Here is a 13,605-nt window from a genome sequence, read left to right on the forward strand (position 1 = left end):
AGAGGAATTGGCTTTTTCTTAATGGGAAGCTAACCTAATTTCATGTGACCATCTGTTTTGTAGATTACGTATTAAGTGCTTTTCTCTTAAACAGTGGCTGCAGAACTGTAACTCAGAACTGTCTTCTAGCTTTTCAAGGTACTGTTAGATATTGATTTAAAAGTTCAGCTTGAAGTTCAGCAGTTCATAGTCGTTCTTTTTTTTTAATAATCTTAATATATTTCTGCGGTTGGTAGTCAATCTCCGAGCACTGTTACATAATCAGCTGAAGTGCATTTTAGTGATTAAATGTTGATTTCTTCTTCAAAAATGTTCTTTACATTTGACCCAGTATTCCATTTCTCAGGAACTTATCACAATGATGCTTCAAGTAGATGTAGATCTGCGATTCTCAGCCTTGCAAGTTCTTGAGCATCCATGGGTTAATGTGAGTATTTTCAGGCTTGGAGATGCTGCTTTTAATTTGGCACCTCTGAGCTCTTTTATGTCAAGTCCTTTCTATGTCCTTTTGGAGCCAGCACATTCTTAAAATGCCACAGATTTAACTGGAAATATGCTGGGTTACAGGCGGGTTTAGTATATCACACTTACCTTGGAGTATTCACTATTTTATGCATGCTCAGCTACGTTTTCTCTGAAATATTTTGGGCCAGGATTTCAACAAATCTCAACCACACTTGACAAATTTATACCTCTAACAATCAGCTTGCGGGTTCAGTGACACGTTTTGCTCTCCTGAAATCAGATGGACTCAAAGATCTGACAGTCATGATTAAGAGCTATTGAAATATAGTCCATAGTGTTAAGCCTACTTGATCCAGCACGAAACAGGGAAACCTTTAGAATCATATTTAGCTTCTGACGTTGAAATATACATGTATTTATGTGCAGCCATATCCATTTAATCGGAGTTACCATGAAATAGCTATTTATGTAACCTGGCTTATCTCTAAGCGACTGGACATTTGCCATAAAAGTGGTAACGACTGAGGTGGCATATGGAGAAATCTGGCAGAGAATAAAGAAATTTCTCTTTAATTAATGTTGAGACAAGGACGCTACTTAATATTTGTTAATTATTTCAGACTAGACTATTTGATATGTCTTAAAATATTTGGATGACAAGAAGGAAAAACTGGAGGAAATCCAGATTCAAATTCAAAAGGGACGACTGAGAAAAGAAATGCAATTAGGACAAGCAGAGAAAAAAATGAGAGGAAGGAATAATGTTTCCTTTTGTTTGTTGCAACTTGGAGTGTGCAGTCCTCCCTGGAGTACTGTTTGGTCCCTCAGCTGCTGTATCCAAAATATTTCTCTCACTAAAACACTATTCTAAAAATTCAAGTATACAGTAACCTCAAAAGTTAATTTTTTTTTAATGAAAGTGTCCTCCATATAGCCCAGAATAGTGGTGATCAGCTAAGCGTTTACCAAGTGTGTGCTTTAGTCTTGGGGGCTGCCTTATTGCCCAAACCATTTTTTTGTAATTGTAAATGCGATTTCACAGAGAGCACTTCTGCAGTGTATGAAGAGTAAAGGATCCAGGACAATGTCTGATGAAAATCTTTTCATTTTTAAGATGACATTCAAGCGGCTGAAATACTAATTTGCCTTGGTGCCAGGTGCTGTCCTTGGACATAGTGTTCTGTCACAGCTTGTAATGGCTTTTGGGGACTGAGGTGTCTCTCTGTCTCCGTGGGAGGAGGACGGGCGGGGATTTCTGGAGTGCTGCTGAGGAAGAGATGGAAGTGACTGATCAGAAGCCGCAGAGAGGCCAGGTCACCCGCGGTGCCAGTCTGCACACTGCTGCTGAGGTTACTGAAATGTCGCTTGTTTACACCACATAAGGATGTGGTCACTAATCTTCCTCTTTTTCTGGAAAATACATTGGAACTGTTAATGCTCCCCCCGGATGCTTTTTTTTTTTTTTTTGGCTTCAGTTACACCACGATGTGTTTTAGGAAGCCATTTTAGCAAGATGCATTAAGAAGAAGAGGCGCAGCAATTTGTCAGTCACATGATGGTGATGGTGTGCGGGTGACATGAGGGTCTGCTCCCTGCCCTCCCTCGTGCCTGCTGATGGGGAGGGACAGGGAAAAGGGCTAAAGTCTTTTAACACTCCAGAGCTCCGCTAACCAAACCTGAGCTCTGATTACTGAAGCACCCTGGCAAATTCCTGTGTTTCTGTGCAATAAGTTAAAATGTGGAGCCCTTTACCAGAGGATGCTGTAGAGGCCAAGTATAAATGCATTCAAAAGGGAGTTCGGTAACATTTTTGGAGGATGAGCCCATTAAATATGGTGGTCTGGATACAAGTCTTGGCTCACAAAGTTCTTAAGTACTTGGTTGTCAGAAACTAGAGGATATACCAGGGAAAGTTCAAGATCTACTTGTTTTTGTTAAATGTACTATTTCATAAACAGAGACTATGATGCGCTGTTGGAAACAAGATACTGTATTCAGTTCACCTTTGGTCTAGCTCTCCTGCGCTTCTCGTAGTTATACGCTGATTCTTCGCAATCAAAACCTGTCCATAAATAAGTGAAACAAATATTCCATGACTGTTCTGTAATTTCTTCTTTTCTGTCCAATTGTTGCTTTTAGCAACTGAGACAAATCAGTATTTTGTCTTCAGCAATACGCTAATGATAGTTAGTAACGCAGATCAAAACCTCTTTTGAATTCTATTATGTATCCTCCAGATATTTTTTCTGGAAGGAGAAAGGCCGGCACTGGGGCCAGTTCAGGAAAGTGCTCGAGCGCATTCCAAACGTCGTTCCTATTTCGAGGCATCACACATGGAAACGCTTAATATTAGGCATAAAATTAACTAGATGGCACTGAAATCCTAGTTCACTTCAGGAGAAATAAGAACATGGCTGAGTTGAAGCAGGTGCTTAAATGCTTTGGTGAAAAAGGATGGTTCCCTGATGTGACTCTGGGAAGTATGCAGTAGATCGCCCGGCAGGGACAGCCTCTGGTGTAGGGGGACAGAATGATACACCGGTGTCAGACCCAACCTCGCATCCCCATACCAGCACCAGCTTCACCAGCTGCACGCCTGCCACACAACCTCCCTGTACCTCATTTTCCCACCTTTAGGACAGGGAATTAATATACTCATCCCTGTTTATAAAAGGCTCTGCGATCTGTGTGCCATAATTACCTGAGGAATGATCTGCAACTTTCGTAAAATACTGTCTTTCTGAGAAGAAATGGCACATGGAGTTTTCACCTAACACTCCGTTTTCCCAGATAACCTGTTTACATACTTTTCCATGGCATCAAATACTGGACTTTGCTTTCCGTTGTCTTATTTCGGTTTGGAAGCTATTCACAGGGTGGTAAACTTGCAGCTAAAATACTGGAGAGGACAGCTGGCTGGAAAAGCAGGCATGTGTTTTCTTCGACAATTTTAAGAAACATTTTCTCTCTTTGATCAAACCTCTGATAGAAGCGTTGTAACTGCTTACACTGTATAAAACCATTTTGTAGATTGTAAATAACCATTCTACTTTATAGCTGCTTACTATGTTATTACTTGGTAAATTGCTGAGATTCCTGGAATGTGCTTTGACAGTTTCAGTAGGAGCCAACCCTCATTTCAGTTTCAGTTTTTGCTATAAAAATAGCTGGAATCCTCTTGGAAACTGCAAAACTTGTTATGGTCAGAGTCAGACCAGTAAAGCAGTTCCTATGTCAATAATATCCCAGCTGTTTTCAATTCAAAAAAACAAAACCTGAAAAGAAGTTGGCTACGTGCCACTGCCACAGATGGAGATCTTGAATTCTAAATGCAATTCAGCAGCAGTTCCTTGCCCCCTCCATTTGGTTTATTTGGATTTGTCTCTCCTATGCAGTACACTTAGACCTGGAAACAAATCCGTCGGTTTATACTTCCCCTACAGGGACCCCGGCTCTTTCCTTTACCTGCTCAAATTCTTTGCAAAACCAAAGAATTATAAAAGAGGCTGGAATCTTGAGGTCTGGCATTTTAAATATTGATGATGTTGATAACCTAAATTACACTATACAAGTTACAGAACAAACCTACTCTCTCTTTGTTGTATAAGTAGTAAATATTTCTTAATACAGCATTGAGCAGTGAATGCTGAAAGGGGTGGATTGCGTTCTGTAAATCCTTCTCTGTTAAAATAATCAATATAAAACGTGGTGTGTTGTTGCTGGAGGAGGAAGATGGCACACACTGGCCTAAAAAGAATTAGGGAAACTGGAGCTTTTACATATTTGCTTAACCATGTCTGCCTTGGAAATTTGTGTGCAAAAGAAATTAATAACCAAGCAGTAAATAGTAATAAGCTGAACAGTTGTAAGGAAGTTAATTTTAAAAGACATTTCATATTTGGCAGCTGGACTACTTTTGGTCACACCCCAGGACACTGCCCAAAGAAAAATTTCCTTGTAATCCTTAAAGGAAACAGTCCAAAAGCTTTTCCAGCACTTCTGTTTGCTCTAATTTTTTGCTGTTACTTATATAATGACCTATTCATCTGCTGATTTTAGACCTGGAAAGTAAAGCTCTTGTGACCGGGTTGTGAAATGGATCGGAGTGCTTCAGGGCTGTAGGAGTCTGGGAATCCTGAACTTCGTTCCATCTTTTTAACACTTCTTTTTTCTTTGAGTGGCAATTTCTCCTGCCATAGAGAACAATACAAATATGAAAACAATATTTATTAGTTACTCAAATTATGCCAAGACACTCTGCCTCTTTTGTTTTTTTTTAATTTTATTTTGGTTTCTTGCAAATAGACCATGAAAGGTATTTTGTGGAGGCAGATCTTAAGATCCCAAGCAGTTTACATTGTCCAGGTGAAAACTTGTATTCTGGACCAGGGTTTTCAAACTGTCAAAGGATTTTGACTGCTCAACTTCTGAGACATGCTCAGGAGAGAGCTTCTTCCAGAGCATCAGCAGACAATATTTTCTGAAGCTCGTGACCCTTTAAAATTCATGGAGTTAAGCACCAATAATCACTAGCCATCTTTAAAAGATCTTGGCCTGACTGATAAAGCTGAGATGAAATTCTGTGATCCTAACCTGCTGCGAGAAGTAGTTCCAATAGCAAAAGGTTAAAATAGGGGAAAGGAACAGTTAACCTCTTTGGGGGTTGACATCCTTCCCATTACAGCAACCTGCTGAAATTCTTGTCAGCAATGTTTAGCCTGTTCTCCGATTCTACAACTTACCCTGCTGATTCTGGTGAATCTGATGGGTTGTTTTTTTTTCACTTCCTGCCTTTTTAAACTGCAGAGCAGCTTGTTTTGTGTGTATTTAAACAGCTGTCATCTCTCACCCTCAATATCTATCTATTTTATTGTTGGCTGAAGTGATTCCAGGAGCCAACTAATATATATTAGCTTGTTTATAAAGCATGTTGGAATAAAAAAAAAAGAAGAAAAGATAACTACTAAACATCAGGTAGCACCAACAGTAGTAGGAAAATTTAATAACCATAGAGTAATTCCCATATATTCCTACGCTGCATCTTAATTTGAGCTGGGAGATATTTCATCTAAAAGCTGGAGCCCAAACTATGTGTCTCTGGCGCGTTGCCACTGGAGCTGTGGGTGTGGTGCTTCACCAATAAAATATTACCACAGTCTTGGTAACTGTTGTCTTCTCCGTAATTTAGTCTTTTGACAAGATGACATGAACATTTGGCAGGCTACCATGTCAAGAAAGCCAAGAGAATGATTTTTTTTCTTCCTCCCCTCTAGTGAAGAAGAGTTCACTTTACAGACTAGCTTTCTTCTGGGAAAGGCGAGGTCAGCGGAAAGCAGGTTATTTTTAGGGGTCATATACCACCGAGCCAAGACTCCCCGGTGCTAGACAATAATCAGCTACTGGGTTGTATTGTTTTGTTTTGTGTTTTGCAGCTGTGTGCACTTGACCATATTTTGCCAGCTGAGACATTTTGTTAAGGGGTGAGTGAGGGATCTCTAAACACAAACTCCCCAAGCTAAATAAATAACAAACCCTCACCAACCTCCCTAAAATTCCCATGTGCTCACTGAACTAATGATTTACTGCAGCGACTCTGTAACTCTTTAAGTGCACTCAGAATCGCTGCAAAGCCAGACAAAAGAAGAGTCTGACATCTCCCTGTATTCTGATCTTTTCTCTTGTTTGCCTGTATTCTGCTGGGATTTCGCTTAAGTGGAGTTTAAGAACTTTTTTCAACTGCTGATAGCTACACATACCATGGAGTACCAGCTTGGGACAACCATTGCGGATGGCCAGTGACCCGATATCCTGCGTATTCTGCCTATTCTACATTTTGTTGCCTATTCTGTCTATTCTGCATGCTGTTGCCTGAAATCCTGCATATGTTGCTTAGTGGGGAAGTCCCACCGAGTGGTGGCTTTTTGCACTTTTTTCAGGTGTAAGGATCTTTTTTGCAATTTCTAAAAGAACTCCTTTCTTCTCTGGGGCTTGAATTCAACCCTCTGACTCGCACAAAAGTGCAAACACCCTTCTTTCTGCTGGGGTTTCGCTCCAGCGTCGAGGCTGCCTGCGTGCCCAGGTGCAGAGAGACAGGTTTGCTCTGCAAAGCGAGATGTCTCAGATGGGACGAGGCACCTGCCGGCCCAGCTGCACGGCTTCTGGGCTGGAGCTCGCCCACAGCCAGCTCGCTTGGTGGCCACGACAGCAGAACATGTGTCTGCCTCTGCTTGGCCATGCAGTTGCGTGCCTGCTTTTACCTCAGGTTAGCTCAAGTTGAGAACATGTGTCTTTTGGCAAGGATGAAGAGGCCACCCACAGCTGGCTCCAGCCTTTCTCTGCTTTCCCAGGCAGTCTGTACCTCTGTCTGTCCTTTCCTCACATCATCCCAGGCTTGTGTGCCTTGGGACTGGGGGAAGGAATTACAGTTCCTTGTTATCAGTCAGTCAGAGATTCGATTTGCAGAGGTGGCTTTGTTTAACTACGGTTTTAGTACGGTACAGTCACAGTCTGCAGGGAATGCCACAGCAAGCCATGAGTCCGCACCTCCCCCTGGCCTGCAGACATACCAGTGATACATCCTGGCGTTGGTGAGGTCCCACGCTCACCTATCCCAAGGGTCTCAGCCAGGACATGTCTCAGCTCCCATCTTGCCTGGGTCCCTCACCGTGTGACTCACTGAGCCGTGGCTGGAACATTCACCCAACCCCATAGTTCCTAAGTTTGTAACCTTTATGATGAGACAAGGACCTCGTTGGTGTCTCTCAGGGCTTTTGGAGATCCTTTCCTGCATCCTACCAAAACAGGGCATCTGGTTTCTGTAGTCACTTGGGCGCTTCCTATTTTTGAGGTCATTATCTTTAAATTTATGTCATGAGTAAACAGAATCATGAACAGGTCTGAGCTTATCAAGCTTTGAAATATTAATGAACCTAAAAATAACTGGGCAGCGGTAGTTAAGACATGGTAGAAAGAATAGTAAAATATTTAACAATTTTTACTCATTAACATCACCTAAAGCTTGAGAAGAAGATAGAATCGTAGAATCGTCTAGGTTGGAAGGGGCCTTTAAGATCACTGAGTCCAACCATCAACCTAACAGTGCCAAAACCACCATTAAACCATGTCCCTAAAGATACTGGGTAAAGAAGAAGAGAGAGTCTAGTTCATGACATAATATGATGTTTATCTTATAATTACCTTAGATATATTGACGGAGACAATGACTGACCCATACTTCATCACAAACTTTTTTGTAAACTTTTCCATATTCACAGATGCTATCAGAATCACCTTGTAATTCCTTTATTTCGCCTTTTCTCTCTGAAGTTTTATTTTGCTTTGTTTCTCTGCAGGATGATGGCCTTCCAGAGAATGAACATCAGCTCTCAGTAGCTGGGAAGATAAAGAAGCATTTCAACACAGGCCCTAAACCGAACAGCACAGCAGCTGGAGTTTCTGTCATAGCAGTAAGCATCTGAAATACACAGCTAAAACACTTAAATATGTGTCCGCGAGACAGTGTGTGTTTAGGACACGCCACCAAAAGAAACCAGAGAGGGTTAACCTTTAGATAATTCTAGCGTTTAATTAATAAAAACGTAGACTGGTATTCAGCACAATTTCTCCATTGATTCTCCTTGTGAGTCACATTGTTATTTAACAGCCCTAGGAGATCTAACAGTACCCACACCACCACATTTTACCAGACGAACAGTGGACCTAACGCCAATGTAGATTCAACAATTTGAACTCATGGCGTTTTACTTGGCAGCAGAATCATCACATGGATTGAGGCCACGCAGAGGTTGTAGCAGAAGGACAGCAGCCCTTTAAAATGGAAATTACCTCAAAATCGTAACAGAAAGTCTGTATGGCAGCCTAAGCCTCTCTTCTCTGAAGACATCAGAGAGAGCTATGATGCCTCAGTGCTACCTTCATAGTTGATATGAGTATAGCCACTTCAGATTTAGCTGAGCAGCAGCGTTTTACTGCCACATGCAAGCTGCTTCCCCTTAGGCAGAAGGACTTCATTGCGTAAAGACTTAACGGAGCTCCTTGCTGCCTTCTGTCATCTTGCAGTTCCAGTCTAGGCATTCCAGGTTAGAACGTGTCGGAGCTTCTGAAACCAAGCTTGACCAAACTTTTGACCAAGCTTTACTGAGGTTTCAGTGGCATCCTCAGTGTAGCATACATCGCATACATTTGTGGTTTTTCCCCGAACATGTGTATTAGGTATACGTGCGCACAGAGTATATTCAGGGTATTATGAGATTATTCATACTAATGCCATTGAATAGTAACACGCACATCCTTCACATTTTGGATACATCTGCCTGTGTTTGTAAGCTTTTCTTTATTACTCATGGTAATGTTAACGCTCCAAATAGTCGCTAAAAATAAGTGACACGTTAAACATAACCATTCCCATATCAGATTACTCGGTGTTCATTCCCAGCTTCCATAAATTGCAGGTGGTGTGACTGCACATGTACACTTTCTTGTACTGTTTCCACTTTCATGTTTCTCAGCTCAGCCCCTCCAGTGGTGAGTTAAATCAGCATGAAGTAAACTCAGCTCAGCACATGCAATCTGGCTCACAGGTGCGAACTGTTTGTGCAGCAAAACGGATACTCTCTCAAAGTTACTTGGTATAAGTACTTAAAATTTCAAGCTGTGCCTCTCTCATATTTTTTTCTTTACTCTTTCCAACCCTGGACGTCCTCAACATGGAAGCGAGTTGTTCCTCATGCTTTTCCTAGATTTTCTCAGTCATCAGCTAACATAGTCAGCATTTACATAGCCAGCATTTATTTATTTTCATTTTTAAGCAATAATACTGCAACAGCTCTCCCACAACTAAAACATCACATACCCATTGCTCATCTGAAATGCAGGTATGTTCTGTATAGACTAGCTGAAACCGTATTCCTTTCGAATGGACTGCCAGCACGCTTGTCCATGAGAATTACTGCTCAGATCCTCCATGCTAATGACTTCAAAGCTTAAAAGCGAGAAATGATGCCTCTGTCCTCATCCATCCCTCGCCTCCTTTATGTTTTTAATTTCCCCACCCTCCTCTTTTTTTTTTTTCTTTGCCCCAGTTGCTCTGCCAAGGAATTGTTTACAGCAGTTTGACACTTGAGTAATGAAAAAGGCACCGTAGTGAATCTTTCCGCTGCAAAACATTATACATCAGGAAAAAAAATGTATATGTTTAATTGTATTCTTAATGGCTTTTATTTGTTTTTTAGTGTTTGGAAATTTAACAGATTATTTTTAGTGATCATCTCTGTGGGTGAACATCATACTCTGGCACGATTAATCCTGCAACTTGGCCTATAAAGTAGAAATGTTTAGAATATTTTTACAGAATTCAGAAAGTGGTTTGATTAGTTCGTGTCAATTATTTTCTAAAAACTTGGAAGAGAAGGGAAGTATAGACCTCTTAGTGTTTTGGTAATGTTCCAGAAAGCTAGATAATTTAGATTTTAAGAATAAATTACCTTTATTTTCTACAAAACTAATTTAATAAGTAAAATAAAGCCAAAAGCAAAACAACAGAGCTTTTAATTGTTGTTTCTGCATTTGAAAGCATACTTAATATACATTTGACATGCATGTCATCAGGGTTTTACATTTGGGAATCTTTCTTTAACCGTGCAATCTCAAATATCGTAGAAGTAAATCTTATTAACAAAGACTGATCTACATTTAGAATTTTCAAAGTATGTACAGATGCTGTAACCTATTGTTCAGCACTAAAGACGTGCACTAAGTATATTTTCTACAAAAATATTGTTCTATTGTGCCTGCCTGTATGTTTACTGTAACTTTTTGAGAGAGTGCTTGTGTATATAATATATAGAAATGCCTTCTATATATTATATAACACATCTGTGTCTGCGTGTGTGTTTGTGAAAATATGTTAATATGTGCATATATTTATATAGCTGACTTAATAGTATAAAAGATAAATATTAGCATTATTTTGAGTTTTATAACTCTGTTTATGTACAAAGATAGCTAATATGCGGTACTTAGTTCTCAATTTGTCCTCATACTGGTATGATCGTATATGCCTGTTTTCTTTGGTCATAAGAAGTAACACACCTCAAAGATCTCAAGCAGTATTTGTTATATGCACCAATTAAAACTGTAATATGAAAACTAAGTTCCTAAAGACGTGTTTGTGGTCAGCTGGACTGGGAGGAAGTTTGAAGCCATGTGTATTTTACGTACGTCAGCTGTGGCTACAGCTTCCTTCAATGAGGTCCAAATACATTGTGTTGACTCTTTTGGGTTAGACTTACGTCTGCTTTGTTGATGTGGTCAGTAAAAGTTGTCTCTGACCATTCAGGGCAGAGACATCCTAAAAGTTCTCGTGCATGTGTCCAGACTTCAAGTTTGTCCACATTTGAAAGTATTTGTCCTCTTGGACAGACTACCATAATGAACGTGTTGGACATGCCTAGCAAAGCAGCTCCTTTGCTGATGTAGCAGAGGATGATTCCTCAAACAAAATTAACTATACAGGCAAAGAAACTTTTCTGTTGATACATTAATACATCATTAAAAGTTCTGCCAACGTAACTATGTCAGTTGGGAAAAAATTCCCTTAAACCAACATAGCTTTGCCAGCAAAATTTTAATTGGAGAGCTAGCTTTTGTAACACCAAGAGAATTAACAAGTCCCTAAAAAACATTGCTTGCTGATGGGAGAGTAAGTAGGAGAAAGATCTTTCCCTGTTCTTAAACTCCTGTCATAGGCATTGACTACTGGTCTCTGTAGCAGACAGGGGTTGGGCTAGTGCCCCTCCGGTCTGGGTCACAATGGCCGCGTTACTGCTAAGCGAGTGCCAAAATATTTGCAAGGTCGAATTTCTCATACAGCTTTCCAATCGAAACAGTATTTTGTAGTTCCGTGACGGTGTTTATGAAGGATACTGCAGTAAAAACATAAAACCAGACTTTTACTAAATAGTCTTTTTTAAAATTTGGGGATAGATTTTTTTCCTTCAGTTCTCCAGTGGTGTTATCCTTTTTTTTTTTCTTTGGCCACAAAACAGTCCTCCGTGGCTGTACCCTCTGGGTGTTAGTGACTTGGCTAAAGTGACCAAGAGCCAAAACCAATTTTTTAAGAGGCTTCTGCGATTCAGAGAATTCCTTGTATGAACTGAGCATCGTTTAATTTGTGTTCTTGTCTGAAGTGTTAAAGCTTTGCCTGTATGTTGTCACTTTTGCGTTTGTACTTTTGCCATTGGTAAGACAGAGGAAAAGACTAATGATTATCTTCTGTTGAAGAAGGTATGAGGTCTCTGTCTTGGCAATGGGAATAAACTCCAGCTGGAGACTCAAAGGAATCAAGTAGGACGGCAAAAGAGAAAAGCTGCTCAGAAAGTTGGTGCAGCTCTCTGCCTCTTGCCGAGTCCCGGCTTGGCTGGGGACACCGGCACGGGGACGCTGCCTGCAGTCCGGCAAGGGCAAGGCAGCGGATGGGTCGTTGCCCTACGTTTTGCTGATTTTAAAATTAAATTACAAATTCCAAGTGTCATTAAGAGTGGTGGGATTTCTTGGATGGTGTGGAAGAGAAGCCAAGTTTAGTCTGTGAGTTTTGCTTGGCTTCAAGATGAACCCGTGCCTCGGCCGTCACTTCCCATCCATTGTCTGTGTTGTCCTGGGATCATTGTCTGCAGTCGGGTTTCTCGTGGCAGGATTTCCACACCGACAAAATTGTTTCCGCTCGTGTTAGGAGGCAGCTCTCCCCATTTTCTCTAAATTACTTTTTTTGCCATTCGATTTTAGGGCCATATTTTGGATCTGCTTTTTAAGAAAACGTCGCTTTTGTGTATTTTATGTGCAGCATACAAGGAAACCAGTAGATGGCAATAGTAGACCAGTGTAGTTAAGCAAACAGAAAATTAACTCTAGGTACAAGGTTCTCATGGTTCTAAACAGGAAACGTCCTTTAAATAATTCTAAATAAGATGAAAGTGGCATTGTTTTAACAAAATGGAATAAATTATTAAATTCTACGCTTGCAGGAGAGTCATCAAGAAAAATTTAAATTTGCAGTTAGCTCCTAGCTACCCTTGAAGTGGATGGTAACTGGAAATGTGTTGAACTGCTTTTCTGAATTTAGAATTAGAAACTGTCATCAGTATTGGAAATATATGCCACGCTCTTAGGGAAGCACAAAATGGCCTTTTCTCTTCATAGGGCAGAATGTGAAAGTCATCGCATCTAACGATTTTAAAGCAGGCAGAGTCTCCCTCAAGATATTTTGCCCTAAAAATGTATTTAACTCAGCTAAACGATGTCTCCACCGTCTGTTAGTGCAGCACAGAAGGGTTAGAGAAAACAAGACATTTTCTTTGTTCCTGTGCACATGATTCTGCTAATGATAAACTAAACTTAGAAGATCTGTATTCCTTAAGTAATATCACGAGCACACTTTCCTGGACACAATGTGAAGTTCATTTCCATTTTGACTTTAATTGGTGCAATTTTAAACCGAATAGTTTTGTACTGTTATCTTTTTGAGCATGAGGTGTAAGCTGAAATGATAAACAATGTTATTCATGGCTCTGAGTAGTCCGACTCTCCAAGGTTAACGCATTTTTAGAAATGAATTACCATGATTGATGGGGTATCAAAACCTGATTCTTTTCATCTTTACACATTCCATGATTATGAAGCAGTCTAATTTAAGCCTTGTGTAGTCTGTCTTGCCTGCTCCTTGTGATGGTTGCACTGCATTTTTTTTAAATTATTAAACCTCTCAGTTTAATTGCAAAAGATAATTTTCCATTACTGGTATGTGCAACTTAAAAGGGCACTTCTGTCTTTGGAGGTAACAAGATATTTGTCAGACTTTTAAATGAATGCATTATGCATTAAGTAACCTATTTCGCAAACTCCATTTTAGTTTGAATAAATTGGCTTCTAATTTAGCAAGACCGAGTCTAGAGTTAGTGTCTTTTTCTTTTATTTCTTTGCCTTTTTTTTTTTTTCGTTTTCGTTTTCGTCTCCGGTACGTAGCTTTAGGATGTTAGATAAGTGCCTTCTGAAAGTGAAAACAGTAAATATGCACTAAATAAGGAACAGCTTGCTCTGGAGTCTGAATTCTTTAGCCTAATGTCG

At 40.2% G+C, this 13,605-nt stretch overlaps 1 protein-coding gene across 4 annotated transcripts in view; it reads left to right on the plus strand.

Annotated features, from left to right (window-relative positions):
- The window catches only part of DCLK1 (doublecortin like kinase 1), a 251,623-nt gene that overhangs the window by 223,585 nt on the left and 14,433 nt on the right, over window positions 1-13,605 (plus strand). For all 4 annotated transcript variants that reach the window (XM_074567548.1, XM_074567541.1, XM_074567555.1 and 1 more), the window contains 2 exons: window positions 347-427; window positions 7,818-7,931. In XM_074567548.1, the coding sequence (XP_074423649.1) occupies window positions 347-427; window positions 7,818-7,931 (195 nt within the window). The remainder of the gene's footprint in view (window positions 1-346; window positions 428-7,817; window positions 7,932-13,605) is intronic.

Source organism: Larus michahellis, chromosome 1 (assembly GCF_964199755.1).
Source record: "Larus michahellis chromosome 1, bLarMic1.1, whole genome shotgun sequence".
Taxonomy (NCBI): domain Eukaryota; kingdom Metazoa; phylum Chordata; class Aves; order Charadriiformes; family Laridae; genus Larus; species Larus michahellis.